This window comes from Colossoma macropomum, unplaced genomic scaffold, assembly GCF_904425465.1.
Source record: "Colossoma macropomum unplaced genomic scaffold, Colossoma_macropomum, whole genome shotgun sequence".
Lineage (NCBI taxonomy): Eukaryota > Metazoa > Chordata > Actinopteri > Characiformes > Serrasalmidae > Colossoma > Colossoma macropomum.
Genome location: NW_023494785.1, coordinates 38,923,375 through 38,942,516, shown reverse-complemented (window position 1 = coordinate 38,942,516; position 19,142 = coordinate 38,923,375). Strand labels below are relative to the sequence as shown.

At 41.0% G+C, this 19,142-nt stretch overlaps 2 protein-coding genes across 3 annotated transcripts; both read right to left on the bottom strand.

Moving 5' to 3' along the window:
• Positions 1-2,589: 2,589 nt before the first annotated feature.
• wu:fe05a04 (zinc finger and BTB domain-containing protein 17) lies at positions 2,590-9,126 on the bottom strand. The gene is made up of 3 exons (XM_036593862.1): positions 7,811-9,126; positions 4,903-5,861; positions 2,590-4,318 (listed from the first exon to the last, which is right to left on the bottom strand). Exons 1-3 carry the CDS (start codon positions 8,304-8,306, stop codon positions 3,164-3,166), a joined length of 2,610 nt encoding a protein of 869 aa, XP_036449755.1. The 5' UTR covers positions 8,307-9,126; the 3' UTR covers positions 2,590-3,163.
• A 2,349-nt stretch (positions 9,127-11,475) lies between these two features.
• On the bottom strand, positions 11,476-17,937 carry LOC118823966 (zinc finger protein 436-like). 2 transcript variants are annotated; one of them, XM_036593851.1, is made up of 5 exons: positions 17,842-17,937; positions 16,674-16,859; positions 15,573-15,688; positions 14,294-14,437; positions 11,476-12,897 (listed from the first exon to the last, which is right to left on the bottom strand). In XM_036593851.1, exons 2-5 carry the CDS (start codon positions 16,819-16,821, stop codon positions 12,091-12,093), a joined length of 1,215 nt encoding a protein of 404 aa, XP_036449744.1. In that variant the 5' UTR covers positions 16,822-16,859; positions 17,842-17,937; the 3' UTR covers positions 11,476-12,090. The 2 variants fall into 2 exon arrangements, with proteins under 2 accessions (XP_036449744.1, XP_036449739.1); XM_036593846.1 differs by having other exon boundaries at positions 17,754-17,867.
• Positions 17,938-19,142: the final 1,205 nt, after the last annotated feature.

Below are 19,142 nucleotides of genomic sequence, written 5' to 3'. Positions count from 1 at the left end.
ACCCTTAAAGAACCATGCTTTTAAGGGTACTGCCGCTTTTCTTTTTGCACCCTTCCGATCATAAAACCAACAAGTGTGTACCCCCCAACCAAAGGGGTCACTAGTGGTTTACATCCAACGGATTTTTGGCAAAAACATCTTAAAACTTCCACAAACCTACACGCTTAAAGATGATTTTCAGGGGTTATATGGTAAAAGCAATGGTTCTATTTACAACCATGAGTTCTATATAGAACCGTCTCATGATTCTTCAGTTTGATGGAGAATGTGTTGTACATGGTTCTACATAGAACCTTTTTGAAAATGGTTCTATATAGCACCAAAAACGGTTCTTCTATTGTTACAAGCTTGGCATTGATACTCCCAGTCAATCTGAAGAACCATTTTACCATACATTAAATACATCTACACATTAAAGCGGGAGTTATTTTATATAGAACACATGGTTCTAAATAGAACCATTCCCTTTACTACAGAACCTTTGAAGGACCATCTTTAAGAGTATACATATTTTTTTTTTTCAAGACAAAAACAAAAACAAACTTGTGCAATGTATTGATGAAATGTGTCTAATCATAAACTGAAAACTGAACTTTATCTTGAATGAGACGAAGATGCATTGTATAAAGTCAATGCAATCTGATTCACTTGAGCAATTCCAGATTGTTTAAGTATATGGTGTGAGGTCCGGACACAAAAGTAACAACAGATATTGTACTTTTACCTTACCTGTGTTGTCCACTCTGATCCAGTTTTTATATAGAGCGCATAATGTAACCGTAAAGTGTGACGTAACAATATTGGAGAAGAAGCAACCGTCTTCGTTCAAGTGAATTAATTCACTCACCAAACTGATTCATTTGCACAGACCGATTTGATCACCACCAAGTAGACCTACATTTCAGCATCACTCGTTACATTAGTTCTCACTGCATGTTATCAGAAGCTTTCCAACAGCTGCACTTGCGGAGATACTTTCCATAACTGGGTAGAATTTTTTTTTTTTTTCCAGTGATCTTTTTAGTATTTACGTAGTCAAGAGATTACTAAGGGGAACTCCAGCGGCTTTTTAAAAATTCGGCACAACTGAACGGTTGAGATGTACACAAAGTAATTCAAAGTGGTTTGGTGTAAAACACTCCATTCTAGAGAAACTGGGAGTCAGAATTGTTCCCAGATGACAGTTTCATGCCTCTGAAAGCTCCCTCACAGAAATATATTACATGAAATGGTTAGATATATGAAGCCTGACATCTGACACACATTTTTAGGCCAGTTTTGTGATCATGGTGGGGCGTTACAAGGCAAAATAGTCCAGAAAAGAAACTTATTTTCTCAGATTTGTGATTGTGACCACATCAACATTTTGCAAAAAAATTCAAAAGGCACCTGTAGGTTGAAGGACAGTAAATTAAACGGCTGTACTCGCGACCCCGGTTCCTATCACCACCTCTGTAAAGATATCAGTCTGTAAGTTTCTTTACGATTAACGATTTCACACCAAACAACTGACTGACACCTCAATCGCTGAATTAGTCAGAAATTTAAAAAAATGGGTTGAACCCCCTTTAAGCTTGTACAGGATGAAAGGGCAGTGTGAGGGGAAAAAATGACATGGCTTATGCGTAAATTGCCCTCTGGTATTTAGATTAAGACCATCAACAGTGAAATGTGTTCCTATGACCTCATTTATTCCCCACAGCTGGCTGCAAGCCTTTATCAGTTAAAGATTTGACTGGTTTAGAGCAACACATACCTGAATTGGCCCCAAAGGCCTATAGATAACAAAATGTTACCTTCCTTTCAGTCACATTAAAAAAATAAATTAACCACACACAGAAACAAAAGGCAAGACATTTCGTATCATTTCCATTTTATTTTATTATATATTTTAGCCTAATTCAGCTGAACTGCACTCGTATGGTGGTAACAATAATAATAAAACATTTACCCTGATAATTCGGACCCGAATGGAATAAACCATGAGACATAAACATGGCTGTAGTGTTACTGTCCAGACTTTTACAGCAGAAGTACACATCTAAATACAGTACATGCATTTCACTGAAATGTCACCTCCTTCCAGGTTAAAACAGGCTCAAATCTGAGTCAAACTAGGGTTGTATCGCAACTGACATCCAAACAACGAACAACGAAGTCACACGTTTTGTGCAGAATGTCCACGATCCCTTTGAACAGCTTTGTACTACACTTACTTGTTGATCTACTGCCTGATTTATTTAACACATACCGCCTTACATAGTCAACACATAAGCTACGTTCACATTACAAGCCTCATTGCTCAAATCTGATTTTTTGCTCTAATCCGATCTCTCCGACACGATGGTTCACACACGTATAGATAAGTGATTCAAATGTCATTAATGTGAACGAACCGGCGTCCTGAAATGACCCGCATGAGCTCATCCTACTCAGTAACGTCTTGTGAATGAATCATGTGCATCATCAGCACAAACTAACGAGCAGAACGAGCTTCACTGTGAAGATAATTAACTCTGATCAGCTCTCAGCTTCATTATCAGAGCGAGGCGAAGGAGAAAAAGATGAGATAAGTTGCTTTTCCACCGTTTACAGGCTTTAAGTTCTGTTCGGCGCTGCTGCCATGGTAACGCTGAATGATGGCACACGCACAGTGGAAAAAAAAAACACATGAATTCCGATCTCAGCGTCACATTAAAGTTGCACAGCCATGAATCGGATTCGTATCTGATCTAGGACCACATATGAAAGTGGCTCAGGTCGGATTTGAAAAGATCAGATTTGCCTGTCCACACAGCCCTGAAAACATCAGATCTGAGTCACATTAGGGCAAAAAATCAGATTTGTGCCACTTCAACTTGGTAATGTGAACGTAGCCTTGGGCAGGTCAAGTGTATTATACAATAATACAGTTTGCATGTTCAGCTTAAAAGTACAAAGGTTTCCACAAAGCAGCGAATCAGGATGGGTGACACATTAATAAGGAATAGTATCTGACTGTGTGATGTGGCACGTATCACTATACGTAACGTATCTGAAAATAAGATCAAAAAGTTGTGCAGTCATCCATTCAGAGGAATGTCAAAGAGCATTTTTCGACACCAAGCAGCTCCCTACCTGTTCCAATCATTAAAGATTACCGGCTCACCATGATTAAGTTCTATTAGCCTAGGTTTAGTCTCTTGGAAGGTGGACTAGCGGGTGGAGAACAACGAGAAACACAGGAAGAATCCAAGATGGAGGAATGCTCCATAGAGTGACAGCTCATGTTTTTTTCTAAAAGAACAATACCACAAATCTCACATTGACAAAGGTTCTCCTTCACCACCTCTGATGCACTACAAGGTGATATCAAGTCAGGTGATCCTTTGTGGCCGTCACAGTCCTCCCACGGTACAGGTTCCTTTTTGAACGGTGAAATGCCAGTTTTAGCTTCTGAAGGACCACTGGTCTCCGTCATTACAGAACCAAGAACACTGCTGTCTATCACTCCGTCAGCACTCACTTCAGCATTTTTCGGTGAGGAGTCACTTTCCTCTAGAGCTGACACTCTTTGTTGTTTGTACTGACCGTCTGGTTCTGTCTTAACTTTCACCAAGCAAAGCGGTGTCTCTGGATCGTGTGATCCGGCTGTGGACAAGCTTGGTAAGCTTGGCTTGGTCTCACCTGTCTCTTTTTTCGGCATGGTGTTCAAGATTTCCAGGCTTGACGGAACTTTTCCTTTCTGCTCATTCGCCAGTGACATGTTTAAGGTCTGCTTTGATTCAACAATAGCCACCACTGTTTTGTTTACCTTTGTCGTTGTGTGTGTGTTAGTTACTGAACCAGACGTGTGCTGATCTAATACTGTCCATCTTATTTTAGAACTGTCTGCACTTGTGAAAGGTATCACAACTTCTGCACCAGGACTAGTTATGCCTTCTAACAGAACTGGTTTGTCCGACTTTGCAACTTGGCTAGTAGCAGCTAAGGGAATGTCAATGACACGTGGAACTGACAGGCGTTTCTCCAACACTGCAGCAGACGGTACAAGGTTCTGTGGATTCTGGATGCCTTCCGAGGCACGAGAAAGGGTTGTCGGCAGAAACATGACAAGAGGTACGTTACCAGGAAGATGTTCTTTATTCAAGATGAGCGTCCATGCACCCTTAGAAGGCTTTGTCTGGTTACTTATCGGAGCAACTGAGTTCAATGGCGCACTTTGTGAGACATCTTTCTGAGGTTCTAGAGTAACAGCTTGGAAGACCTTGTTTTTTGGAGTGATGGCAACGTCCTTCTTCTTTGAAGGGTTGGGGGCTTTAGGCTTCTTTACAGATGCCTGTAAACAACATTGTAAAGAATGTTAGTGTTTTTTTTTCTTTTCAAAGCAATGGTTTGGTCAAAAAAAAATAAAATTTGCAGGCAGTCAACCAAGACGAGTTTGACGTCTTTGGTTCTGCACCTCAGCTAATGTAGCTAACAAGCTTCTAGACATCAGGTTAGCATCAAATGCCTCAAACTATGTTGTTAGGTAATCTCAGACAAACTTATGTGGTTTCTGACGCTGTAGAACAGTGTTATCTACAAAAATGGACAAAAGCACAGTCAGAATTCAGGCTTCAAGATGACGGCTGGGGATGCTTTTAGCCATGTGTCACACTTTTGTTCATTTAAGATGAGTCTATGAGATATTTGTGATAATTCATGCATTTCGTTTGCACAATTCTAACCAAGCAGCTAGGTTCCAGTATGGGTTAGCTGCATTAGCTTCGTAGAAGAAGAAGCCAAACATGTCTTGGCTGATAATAGTTGTTCTAAGAGGGAAAATGTAACTTGTAATTAGTGTAATTGAACTATTACATACAGAGACATTTACAAAAAACAAAAAAAAATCTTATAAGAGTTAGGGTTAACTTTATTTACCTCTGGCGGGCTCACCGACCCACACATCTTAAGGTGGCTGTCATAAGCATGCTGATGAGGGAAGCCCAAGCCACACTCTTTGCAGAGGCATGGACGCTGAGCTGCATGGCCCCCCATGTGCGACATTAGCATGAGCGATGAGCGAAAACCCATTCCACATTCGGCACACTTCATGACTTTCTGATGCGTTCCAGCATGCTTCTTGAGTTCCTCCGCACTGTCAAAGATTTGGCCACACTCCATGCATCGAATATCATTTGTTTTTGCAGGCGAGGCCATCTGATGACCCCAGCAACCAGTATCTTTCTTGTGCTTCTCAAAGTCATCTTGACTTTGGAAGACAACTAGACAAGCTACACACTGGATATGCTCCGGCTTACACTCGTGTTTGTGGTACAGTGACGCCAGGCGGAAGTGCCGCTTGCAGTGCACGCAGGTGTACGGGAGAAGTCCCAGGTGAACAAAGCTGTGGCGCAGTAGGGCGATTTTCTTAGTGAAGGCCTGGCCGCAGTCGGTGCAGATTAAAGCGCTTTTCTTGTGCCACTTGAGGTGGCAAAGCAGAGAGGATCGATGGTGGAAACTGCGGTCACACTGGGGGCATGGATAGCTTCCTACTTCTTGCTTGTGTGCCTGCACATGCTCCTTACACTCGTCCAGGTTGACAAAGATGCGCTTGCAGAAATCACACTGGTAAAACTCTTTCTCAAAGTGGTTGGTATCGAGATGACTCTGCAGTAGCTCCTGTGTTGCGAATCTGGCTCTACATATGAGGCAGTAGAAAGTAGAATGGGACCGCAGATGCGCACGGTAGTTCACTAGGTGGCAGAACTGCTTGCCACATTCAGCACAGCAGTAGGGACGCACACCTGTGTGTACATGCAAATGCTCACGGAGGAGGAACGTTGTGGAAAAGGTGAGAGCACAGACATGGCAGCGATGCTCGTCTGAACCATTCGTGTCTGAAAAGAGAGATGGGACATTATAGTAAATAGGTTATTTCTTTCATTTATTCCAGCTTTAGCAAGGCAGGGTATTTTCAACGTTTTATCGCTACTGTCAAACTTTGCATGCTTAGATGAACTATTAACTCTCAATTATTTTATAAGCATGTCTTTAAGCATGTATGATCTTGACTGTTGCAGTTTTAATGAAATTAAAGTTACAACTTGTAGTGGTTCTAAGTAGGGATGCACAATCGGAATCAGCAATTTTTGTTGCTCCAAACACGCAAACCAGGAGCTGATCAATTCATTCTTTTTATTCTGACCTATCTGTGTTGCAGTTTTATGACACAGGGTGAGCCAGATAAGTGCTAATACTTGTACCAAAATAGCATAATTACGCATGACTATTACTTTTAATGTAGCACTTTCATTCATATTATTTAAAAATGTAATTGTCAATTCACAAAATTAAAACGCCAGCCTGGCCCAACAAAGAGCAAATAATATTAATTATACTATAACTTTAGCTAACAGAAAGTTGAGTTGAGTTCTGGGTTAAAATATGACTACAAACAATAGCCCAAACAACAAAATCCTCCACTGGCCAATTTGGCTGTGAAGAAAATCGAATCGCCATAAACATTCAGCACTTCAGTTCTAAGGGTAATACACCAATCAGGCATAACATTATGACCACCTCTTGTTTCTACGCTCATTGTCCATTTTATCAGCTCCACTTACTATATAGGTGCACTTTGTAGTTCTACAGTTACAGACTGTAGTCCATCTGTTTCTCTGCATACTTTCTTAGCCCCCTTTTACCCTGTTCTTCAGTGGTCAGGACCCCCATGGACCCTCACAGAGCAGGTATTATCCGGGTGGTGGATCATTCTCAGCACTGCAGTAACACTGATGTGGTGGTAGTGTGTTAGTGTGTGTTGTGCTGGTCTGAGTGGATCAGACACAGCAGTGCTGCTGGACTTTTTAAACACTTCAGTGTCACTGCTGGACTAAGAATAGTCCACCAACCAAAAATATCCAGCCAACAGCGTCCTGTGGGCAGTGTCCTGTGACCACTGATGAAGGACTAGAGGATGACCAACACAAACTGTGCAGCAGCAGATGAGCTATCGTCTCTGACTTTACATCTACAAGGTGGACTGACAAGGTAGGAGTGTCTAATAGAGTGGACAGTGAGTGGACAGTGTTTAAAAACTCCAGCAGCACTGCTGTGTCTGATCCACTCAGACCAGCGCAACACACACTAACACACCACCACCACGTCAGTGTCACTGCAGTGCTGAGAATGATCAATAATAATCTGATAAGTCGGAGCTGCAGCTGCACAAGCTGCACAGTTAATATCAAATTCATTTCAGTCTTCTGAAATATGAGGCTCATTTGCTGCAGCTCTCAGTGAAAAAGTGTTCAAATTTATATTAAAATCTCCAGTTTTAACTGTTAATCTGAGCTTTATGGCTGCAGTATGGACTAAATGTGGGTCAGTAAATGAAGCTGCAGGTCTAGTCAAAGAAGACAGGACCTTAAACTTTAGCTAACTTTATTACCACAGTGTTACCACATTACACTGTCATGTTACAGCACTGCTGCCACCATCAGGTGAAAAGACGAACTGCAGCGCCCTGGCTGGAGGACCACTTATAACACACTCTAAAACAGAAGCCAGTGGCCGATTAAAATCTGTCCACTGGCTGCATTTGGCCCTGGGGCTGGACACTGGACACCCCTGGTATATAATATGATGTGTAAACAAAAGGCCACAAATTATGGCCTTCAATTCAGGAGAGGTGTGTATTATACAGCACAAACTGTTGTATTTCTAAATACAACAGCTCTACTTTGTAAAAATATCTAGCAAAACAACAAAAATGCATTTTTTGGGACTATATCTTTAACCACGTCCATAGCAAATGTGGACAGTGTGTACAGTTACACAAACATACCTGAGGAAACATCGTCATCATTATCTTCTGTCAAGTTACTGTCATTATCTTCATTTTCCTCCTCATCATAAACAGCAACGTCAATCTCCCAGTTGCCATCTGTCCTCCTTATATCTCTCTGCTCTTCTGGCATTTTTCTATCCCCATCTTCCTCAACTCCTACGTCATCTTCCTCATCATATTCAGTCCCCTCTCTCGTGTTTGGTCCTATGTGTGGGTCATTTTTCCCTGTAGGCACTGCTACAGAACCTACAGCATTACTCTCAGAGTCTTGATCGCTGGGGGAGCCATCATGGCATTCCTGGCCCACTGAAATGTTTGTTTCCTCATCCACATGGCTTTCCACAGCCGGGGGTGCTGATGGTGCAGCAGTGGCTTCGAGGACTGAGGCAGAGCCATTTGTCTGAGGTGTCTCCTTCTGCTTCAACAGCTGAAAGTCCCAACTTGAAAAGCCCAACTCTGTAAGCTGAATGTCAATTGTTAACTCTGAAGACATGACAGCGTAGTAGCTATGAAAGCAGGAGTTTGTCCGGAAAAGCCTTGTTGTAACTTACACGTTATTTTTTTACATTCCCTTCTCCCTCACAACGTCCCTGAGGTAATCCTGTCTGTTCATAAACGGTGTTTGGTGTTGCTGAGACGAGCTAGCTAACGTTAGCAATAAACAAAACGGTAAACAAAGAGCAGGCAGTAAGAATCATTAGCTGACTCATGGTTAAACGACCGGGTTTAGTAAATTAATAAAATTCACCATTTTACGTTCCGTATGACCACTTTATTACTAAAACAATAAACATGGCAGGAGTGTTTCTGAAAGGAGAACAAGAGAGGTTTGTTTTACCGCGACAGCAAAACAAACCCTCCTTAGTTACCCCAGCTAACTAGTTAGCCTTAGCTAGCAACGGCAGGCTACTCTCTCAACGTGACGTTTGCTAGCTTAGCTACAACCAATATTCGCACAATGTATGCCGCCTGCCGTTCATACGGCGATGTAGGGGTAATGTTATACAACGAGTTGCTTTAAGGAAACACCAAACAACATTAATCAGCTGTCTGTGCCCCGCTGTGCCTTCCACACTGCTGATACAGCCGCCGCCTGTCAGATAACGTTATTTCTCTCTTCCGGCAATTCGCGCCAAACACAGAATGCTCGCTCACATCGATCGGCGCGCGACGTGCAAAAAAAAAAAACCCTCCAACAATTTAACGAGACCACTCAGCGAGACGGAAGATGAAGGTCATCATCCGCGGTAAAGGAGTGTAAATGCAAACAGGACCTTATTCAGCCACGGTCTGGTTGTCTACAGGATCCTAGCCTAGCATTTCTATAGCAACGCGTGGTGCGCTATCGCCATCTACAGCGCTGGAGGAGGGAAAGTGGACGGATCAGAGGAGAGTTACCGCTCTGCAATGTCGTCCGGGTTTCTCAGACGCTAGAGGGCGCTCCCGAGCGAGTCCAAAATGAATGGGTTAATATGGAGCATTTGAGCACAATCATAGTTTATAAACGCTTATACATTTTTAACGTAGAAGAATGCGATCACAGCATAAAACATTTTAACACTGCTGTTATATTTTTAAGAGCTTTCAAACTCGAGCTATAGGAGTTTAAAACGGCGCCTCATGTCTGTTCATGACATCAGTGAGCGCGAACAGCCAATGAGCTGCTCCGCTCGCCAATCAATCATCACGGTCTAGCAGTAATGCCCGCCTTCTGCTGCCCAAAACCCGTTTACTGTAGAAAAAGGGAAATATATGGATAATATTTGTTTTTTTTAGCGAAATACATCCTTCAGCTTTCTAATATTAAAGAAACATTCTGGGTGAGAAACTATTTTAACTTTTTCGTTTTTAGCCGTTGAGCACCATTTACTTCCATTGAGGACTCGCTCGCGGGCGCCCTCTGCTGTTTAGCCGTCCTGTTTTTGATATAATGGGGGAAATAGGAAGTGGCCAGACTCCTCATAAACTGGCTCTGGACAGATCAGCAAATAACGTGAGCTGCCATTCAGTAATTTCTTCCGGGTTTGTCCGGCGCTAGAGAGCGCGCCTGAGCGAGTCCAAAATTAATGGGTTAATATGGAGCATTTGAGCCAAATCATAGTCTGTAAATACTTAAATGTTGTTTTTTTAGAGAAGAATACATTAATTTCCTGAACATAGAATTTTAACACCGTTATATTTTTGAGTGCTTTTGAACAGTTATAGGACTTTATAACTGCGCCTTCTTTACGTCAATGACCACTTCATTCCGCTCGCCAACCAATCAACACTCAGTAGCCGTAACGTTAACTGCCCAAAACCCATTTGCTGTACAAAAGTAACTACATAGGTAAACTGTCTTTGCTTTTTAGCGAAATACATCCTTCTACTTTCTAAAATTAAAGGAAGGACGTAGACAGGTGGTAAGAAATAATTTTAACGTTTTATTTTTAGCCCTTTAGCTCCATTCACCCCATTCGTTCAGAACTCGCTCACGTGCGCCCTCTGGCGTTTTGCAGTCCTGTGTTTTTATATAGCGGGAGAAGTAGGAAGTGGCCAGGCTCCCCTTGCTGGTTCTATGCCAGTTTACTTCCATACAAAGCAATTATTCACAAATTTAATGTACATTGTGTTCAAACTTCTGAAAAAAAAATTGCCTGGCTATCCAATTAGCTCACTGAGGCAAAATCCGCTGCTTACTGTCCCCTCGTTCACCCTCTGCCACGAATGGTCACTTGCGTAACATAGATGTGACACACACCCACACCCATAAGGGGAGGGCAACGGAATGTAAAAGCTCTGAAATGGGCTTTCACAGTTTTTGTTTGGGTGGAAGTGATTAAAGTACATTTAGTTTGATAATGAAATATCTGATCACACACAGATTCCGTAGCAGCCCCTTAAGGCGGGTTCCTTTAATTTTAAACAGTTTAGCCAACATGGGACAAATTACATAGGAGAAGCAAAGACACAGTAGAATATTTTTTTCCCCCCAAGGGCCCAGTTGTCTTAAGGTCTGTGCATTACCAACGTAAAAATAAAACCAAAATAATGGGCTGATAACTGTATTAAACTAAATTACAGAAGTCAGAATGATCCACGTTATTAACAGAGTAAAACTGCATCTAGAAAACAGCATTTATTTAAAAAACAATAATTCTCCCTATCTGACAGCACTGAGACAAAACTGAGCCAACTTTCAGGGTAAAGCACCTTTTGATGCATCAAGGCAAAATCAAAAGCACAAACTTTTTTTTCTTAAAAATTCTTTTATACTACTATGATAAGCTGAGAGGTATCAAGGTCTCTGCGAAAAGCCCAGTGGGCCTACATAAGTGTTATGCAGAAAGTTATAGCATTCAACTAAAATACCTGGGTACCCAGACCAGAAATAAGGTTTTCACAGAGTACATTCAGCAATACCCTTCAAATTATTATAGCAATACAAAGAGCTAAAAGTTCAAAAACATACTTAGTATCTTCATAATTTAAAGTGAGCTCATACAAATTTGTTATCAAGTCATTGTCTCCAAACAAACAGATAGAAAAAGATTAATTTCAGTTAAGCATCTCAGTAGCAACAGGCAGTTGTAATTTACATCCTTTAACCAATCAATCAATCATGATTAGGAACCGTATAATATAAACAAATCAAGTTTGGGGGCAATTGTTTCAATATTTTCTCTTATTATACAGATCAGAATTAGTCGCGGCTGACAGACACTTAGAAGTAACGCCTTGTGGTACTACAGAAAATTAAAACATTTTCTAATCAATAAGGTTGATGCTTGTCATCAGAAAACACTAATTCTATTCAGGTATGTTTCCACCTGGCATCACACACACACGCACACACACTTCTAAAAATAATGTAAAAACAATAACTCACTTGTGATATTCATAAAAAAAAGACATTAAAATGTTCAAATAAAAGCCAATACAAAGCTTTTACTGCAGGTGGGCTTTCATTTTTTTTCCCCCTAAGATACTGATGTGTGTGATCCATGGGTTGGATTATCCTATACATTTCAACTGTGGCTGGAAACACATACCATGCCACAGCTACGAACATATCAAGATGAAATGAAGAAGCCACACAAAGGGGCTTTTAGGGCTTCCAGTTTCCACACAAACCCTAATAGTGTTGAAAAAGTCTCACCCACTTAATCTGAGGCATGTTTCAATCCTGCAAACCAAAATCTGACCCCACTTTTTTTTCAGCTGTTCCATTAAACCAACATAAAAAAATCTTGAAACCCTAAACCCTTTACAGAACTTTATTCCTCTTCTATGCTGAATTATCTTTTTCCACGACCAGCTGGCTTCTCTTCCTCTTTGCCATGGCTCTGTTGGTGAGCCTTAAGGTTGCTCTCTCTGCCAAAGCTCTTGCCGCACGTTGGACAGGCGTATCGGCCGGCTGTGTGGGCTCGGGTCATGTGGGCCTCCAGCTGCTCAGGACGGTTGAAACTCTCCTCACACTCATTGCAGGGATGAGGCTTCCGCTGGGTGTGCTTCTCTTTCTTATGAGCCCGCAGCTGTGCCAGCGCTGGAAAAGTGAGGTCACATTCTGGGCAGGGGATCTCGCGAGCGGGTGGAGGAGCGGCCTTCGTTTTCTTGCTCTCTGCTTTATCCTCCTCAGCCTTGGGCTCTTGCGTGGATTTCGGTGGTCGCCCTCGCCTGGCCCCAGCCTTGGCCTTTGCCTCGCCTGGTGACGTCGAGACATCCTCAGAGTGGTTGCTCACCCCCGGCTCCTCTGCTTCCTCGGTTTCTTCCTTCTTGCTTCGCTTTTGCTTTTTCTCTACAACCACTGCAGTTTCAGCTTTGGGAGGCCTCCCACGCCTCTTAGCTGGGGTGCTGCCGTTGCAGTGCTGGTTGCCTGCGTGGTTTTCCTGGTGCTGCAGGAGCTCGGCCTCCTCCTCAAAGCCCCTGCCGCACTTGCCACATCGGTGGGTCTTGGTAGGATCATCTGCATCCTCTGCCTCCTGACGCGCAGGGTGCTGGGCCAAACGGTGGCTACGCAGAAGTGCTGGACTTCGAAACGTCTCACCGCATTCTTTACACCCAAACTGACGCTCAGGACATACCTGCCGTCTGTGTGTTGTCAGCTAGGTGCAGGAAAACAAAGAGATTCACAGTTAAGTTCACTATAGACCAAAATAAAATCCAGAACTGGAATCCAGTTTCTAGTCCTGGATTTAGTAATCAATTGCCACTAAATAATAGCCATCAAACAGTTTCAGCAATAGTCCAGTTTACTACCAGTAATTACAAAAACCAGGTATTGGAAGCTGGATTCAAGATTCATATTTGAAGAGATCATATATATCAGTCTATAGTTGCAACAAAAAATATTCCTATGAATCAACTAAGTTTTGCTGAACTAACTAGTGTGCCTTCTTCAGTTCTCCTTTTTCTAGCACCATCAAAATTCTGTCCGTTTAACTAGCAATTTCTCCTTTTATGGGCAAAACTACAGATCCTGTATTGCCCACAACCTTTCCTGTAATGTCCTGCAATCTCCCGGAAAGACCATGAACACAGAGTGCATTTTCTTAAGTAAACAACATGGCAGTAATAAAAATCCACTGAGATTTTATTTATTGTCATTATAGCCATTTGCCAGTGCACAACCAAAGCTTTCCCTTATAGACTTTAAGTCTTTGGTTCAATGCAGAAAAGAATACAGTGACAAGCCTTTGTCTTTTATCTATCAGGGGTGTCCAATTCAACCAGTAAAAGGGCCGTATTAGAAAAATCTCATCAAATCTGTGGGCCAGGGGAAAAGAAGTTTAATTTAATTTTTAATTAATGTTGTGCTATAACCTGAACTGGCCATTGTTTATTTAAAATTTTTAAAAACTTCAACAGTAAAATGTAGACATTTCTCATAGACCGTAAAATATTACATGAATACTTAAAATATTCTAAATTGTCCCCAGGTGCTCTGCCTCTTAAACCTAAGCATCTGCTTGAACTAGACACATGGCGTTCTTTCATTGTTGCAAGTTCATTAAGACTTGGGCTCAATTTCTGAACTGACGTAAAGTGTTTATATTGGTTGACCTGCAGCTGAAATGCATGTTGATAATATGAGAGTTGTGGAATTGCGTAGAATTGAGATGTAACTGCTGGCCCATACTGACTGTTGTTGGGGTAGGAAAGTTGGAGCACATTACGTTGCAGTGCATGCTGGGGACTGTCGTGCAGCGCATTGTGAAACGGGCTAATATTAAAAGAAAATTAAAATACTTTTTCAGGCCGAATAGGATTGTATGGCGGGCCTGATCTGGCCCGCGGGCCTTGTGTTTGACACATGGGATCTATATAGAAGGTATAGGGATGACCAGGGAGTTTCTTTTGATAGAGGCCTGTATAATAACTTTACAGTAGACATGTGAATCATCACATGGAATTCTGAGAACAGTACAGTATGATGAGGTTGCAAGTTAACTGTAGTAAACAAAGAGTTGTTTTATAAATATTAATCTTAATTTTACTTACCTCAGAGAATGTACGGAAGCTTTCTTGGCAATGCGCACATTTGAACGGCTTGTCTTCCTTGTTGTGGGTGGACTGATGCTGTGTTAGTTCCTCGGAGGATGGGAAAGTGCGGTCACACACATAGCAGGTGAACAGCGTGTCGCACTATAGAGGGGAAAAAAAATCTCAGAAGAATTTTCCAATTATTATATATATATATATATATATACACACACACACACACTCACAATTCTGTTTCAATTAAACCATCCTAATCTCTACAGCAAGGCTGGTAACATTGTACAATAAGGCCCCAAAACACAATGTTTAAAACAGCAGCCACAGAATTTATTAGTAGGCACACAATGCAGAGTTTATTACTATGTGACTATTTCGAATTCAGCCTTGTGGAGCACTGGGAGTGCATTAAATATTCATTTTGTTCTAGCACAATCGGTGGCACAAGTATTTAAAAAGATGCATGCTGACGTAAAACAGGACAGAGTGACCCACTATGAAAGAGTTCATGTTCAAGTAAATTTCACAGATCTGCACACAATTCACTGATCTTTGTGTCCAAATATACAATACACTGCACAGATTTCTAACCAGACTATGATCTTCAATAAATTACTTTATTTTGTTCAAATTAAAATTCTTGTGTTTTTTGTGAACATTAAAAAAATCCTGCCTGTTTTATAAATGAAAATTAATTTCTATTTACTCCAATGTTATACTGTGTTTTTAGAAACAGCAGCATTTTTTAATAATTCTGACTTAGACCAAAACAGTTTAATCAATTTCTGGTGATATCATGACACACTAAATGGCTCTCCTGAAGGACCTAAACAAATTGTTGCAAGGTCAGAAATGTACACTCCACTCAGCTATATTTACAAAAAGTTTAAAAATATTCATAAATGACACTTATCTTAATTAAACTGTTTTATATAAATACAACTCTGAAAGCTACAGCTTAACTTTTTGTTACCCTCATTTTCCACCCACAGTTCCATCCTTAAGTTACACTGGGCTGGAACTGGAGAAAGACCAAGTGCACTTTGAATATGGGTTTCAGTAAATCAAATAATCGTTGGCATACAAATCATGATTTACTGCCTTTCTGCCTTCTTCCAGATACTTATAATAGCGGCAGCTTGTCAGCACTAGCCTGGATCTATGATGCCAACATCTTTCCACAGTGACAGAAGCTAATTACGAGAAAAAAAAAGTATGGAGTAGCACTGACTATAGTTAACAAGGAGATTTCATGGGGCACCTCAAACATTTAAACACTAACCTGCTGCAGCTGCTGTTTGTACTCCTCACGATGACTCTTCTTCATATGCCTTTCCTTGGCTTTGGAGTTACAGAAGGTGATGAAACACTGGAAACACTGCAGGCTCTCATGCTGGTCTGTAAAATCAGAAAGAGGATAGTTTAACAATGTACAAAATGAACCTGGTTATTTACTGGAGTAATGCATTGCTATAATGCTTGTTCTCATTTTGATGGTGTGCATGTTTGCAGTGTTTTTTGAAATTTTAACTTCACTTTTCTTATGTTAAACCAAATGAAAACTTCCACTAAATGCTGAAGTATTTCTATAGGAGTTGAAACCATCTCAGTATTGCCCTCAATCTAGTTAGGCTTATACTATAGTCAGGTATACTAAAACTACAATCACGAAATCCAGACAAGTGCAAACTGGAGCTGCAGAGCAACAAAAACCTACCTATTAAAGATTTTTGTTGCCTAAAGTTATGAAAAGCTTCTTACAGGACTAAAAAGTAACTCCACAAATTTTCAAACTTTCTGCATAATTAAATGGATGAGGTGTAAACAAAGTCATTCAGTGTGGTTTGGTACAAAATGCTTTGTTCTGGAGAAACAGAACTGGTTACAGTGGTGGTGACAGGAACCAGATGTCCACCTCTAAAAGCTCCCTCACAAAAAGTTATTACATGAAATGGTTATGAATACTCAGCCTGATGTCCGAGACATTGTTTTGAAGTAGTTTTAAGATAAAGTTTTGGGCTACAACATATTCTAATCAATTTATTTTACCCGTTCTTGGATAATGGGTGTTCTAAGACAAACAGTCCCCAGAGAATACTCCCTTTTTGAGATGTACGACTATTTTATCATCAACAACATTACATAGGAAAAAACTCAGAAGACGTGTAGGTTCACTGGTCATTTTTGATAGTAAATAAAATGGCTATATTTGTGGTGTAGACGTTGGGACCCATGGTTCCAAAGACCACCACTGCACAGAGCTGGCATGTTTCACATTTCACAACAAACCACGCTGAATGACTTTGTTTACATCTCAACCACTGAATTATGCAGACGTATTGAAAAATAGGTGGAATTCCCCTTTAAGGTAAAAAGTTCTTACATGACTGAATGACTGGGGGTGGCGGAGGATCCTGAATGATGATCGTGGTGTACGGCTGCTCAGCCTTTTCAGGATTCAGTTCAGCAGGAGCAGCAGTTTCTCCACCTCCCATCACTATTTCCTCTATCTTCAGTATATCCGAGTCCATTTTAAAGAGCTGGAGTATCTACGTGTACCCAGTTTCCACTGAAAAGAAATACGAAGAGCACAAAACACAGGCACGGTTAAGTTAGCTAGGCTACAAAAGTTGGTCACGTTTGCCTCCAAAATGTCAACGTTACCGTTACTCCACATAGATTAACGGCGACGAAACCAAAATGAAAGCTACAGTCACAGACACTCATTTGTCTCCCGTTAGTTTAAAAATGCTGTTTTGTGTTTAACTAGCAGCATTAAAAGTTTAATAATCAGCCCCTTTTCTGTAAACGCTACAGTTGTGCGAGTTGCAACCCCGACTAGCCGCTAACGTTAACATTCAAATGAACGACGGGTGGCTAGCGAATTAGCCAGTTAGCTAGCCTAGCTAAGTTAAGAAGGCCGGATACATTCAGCTCAGCGGTCTAGAAAAGTCCGGAGAAAGTCAGCCAGCCTAAATGTCAAGCTAGCCACCTCTGCTAGACAAAATGAGCCGGAGACGGAGTTAAGACGGACTCAAAATGTGAGGAGATGCCAAACTGCAGGCCAGCTAGCGTTAGCTAGCAAGCTAACAAACTGAGGGCCCGACTGACACAGCTAGGTTAGCCCTTTCTCCGCTCCACAGAAACAGACCACGCCGTAAGTTACCTATCTGTGTGGGCGCTGGCATTACAGTGAACTCAAACAAGACCTGTTCACCATCACGCCTACTGGACTGAATGTGCTTAGCTTGTCCGTTCATGTTCAAAACAAACCACCGTATCTTTGCGCTTTAGCTGGCTGGCTAACTTGGCTAATAAGTATCCTTCGAGGTTAAACTTGTAGTTGTCTATTATCAAACACAGCGCGCGGACGCGCGAGCTCGAGCAAGCAGTTAATGTAAACGGACGCACAGACTCTTCTTTTTTACCATTCAAAAAACATACAAACGAGCAAATTCCTTACCAGATATCGCTACACTTTTATGGAGGGAAAACACCACCAGCTAGTCATGCAAATGAATGTAATAGGGGGGCGCAAGTGGGTCGCAAACCTGACTAACTCACTGGACCAGCATCCAACCGGCTGCAGGCGCTGAGAAATGGGCCCGTAGCTGGGCGCACTGCCTCCCACTGGACGAGATCAACTGCGCATGCGCAAAAGCCAGGCTGTTGTTTTTAAGACGAATTCCGCCGATTTTCGTACAGAGTGGTTTGGGGTGAAACGCTCCGTTCTAGAGAAACTAAGCGTGGCAGAGTTGTTCACAGTGGTAATGGTGATATGAACCAGACGCCTGAAGAGTGTAATGCCGCTAAAAACATGTTTTTAAACACCACGTACTTGCAAGTAGCGTTACATGCAGGGTGGTGAAAGACAAAATAGTACTGAATGAAAACTTCATTTTCAGATTTACAACTATTTTACAACGAAAACTCATATGTGCAGGTCTATACCATAATTTATTATATATATATATATATATATACACACGCACATATTATGGAATAGACCTGTTAAATTTTAAAGTCGATGTACCTGTATATATTTCAAAGTACATTTTTTTTTTCTAACACTTTGATCAACACCTCCTCAGAGAACACAGTTCTGCACGTTAATGCACAATTACTGTTTATTTGCTGAATTTACCATATAAAGGGAAAAATAAAACACTTTTTTTTTTTTACAATATGTTAAACCAAAATTGCGCACTAAAACTTGGAGAAAACTGTCATATTTAAGTGTGTTCCCAGTAGAGGATGTGTTAACTTCATCATTTATTTGTACTTGGAAAAGCAACAAAACAAGCAAATTGATCAGGAGTGTTCAAACTTATCTAAACCCATTTTTTTGGCATTTCAGTGTAATTTGTCAAATTGTCATCATGTTACTCAAAATATTTATCTTGTAATATGGAGTTTGTACCTCCAAAGTACTATTTTTAAAAATTATTATTTTAGTGAGTTTCTCACATTTTCCAATATGCCAAACTCAGCAAATAAAATGTGCAATGAACACACATATGTGCAATGAAAGTTTGCACAAGTTTCTTTTAAAAGTCTTTTTTTTTTAAATTTCATGTCATAAAATGTCCAAAAATGTTTTATTTTTCTACTGTGGTATTAAAGTCCCAGGAAACACAGATCAAAATATTAAAAATGTATGTGATACTAAACGTGAGTTTTGCATTAAACATAAATGAAAATTATAAGATATAAATGTAATAAAACACAGCTTAAAAACCTGATCAGACCTACCTGAGTAGGTGTGGCTAATAAGCAGGGGAATGCTTAGGGATGCACTATCCAAGATTAGGACCATCCAGTTTACATGCAGGGGAGAGAAATATAGTGAAAT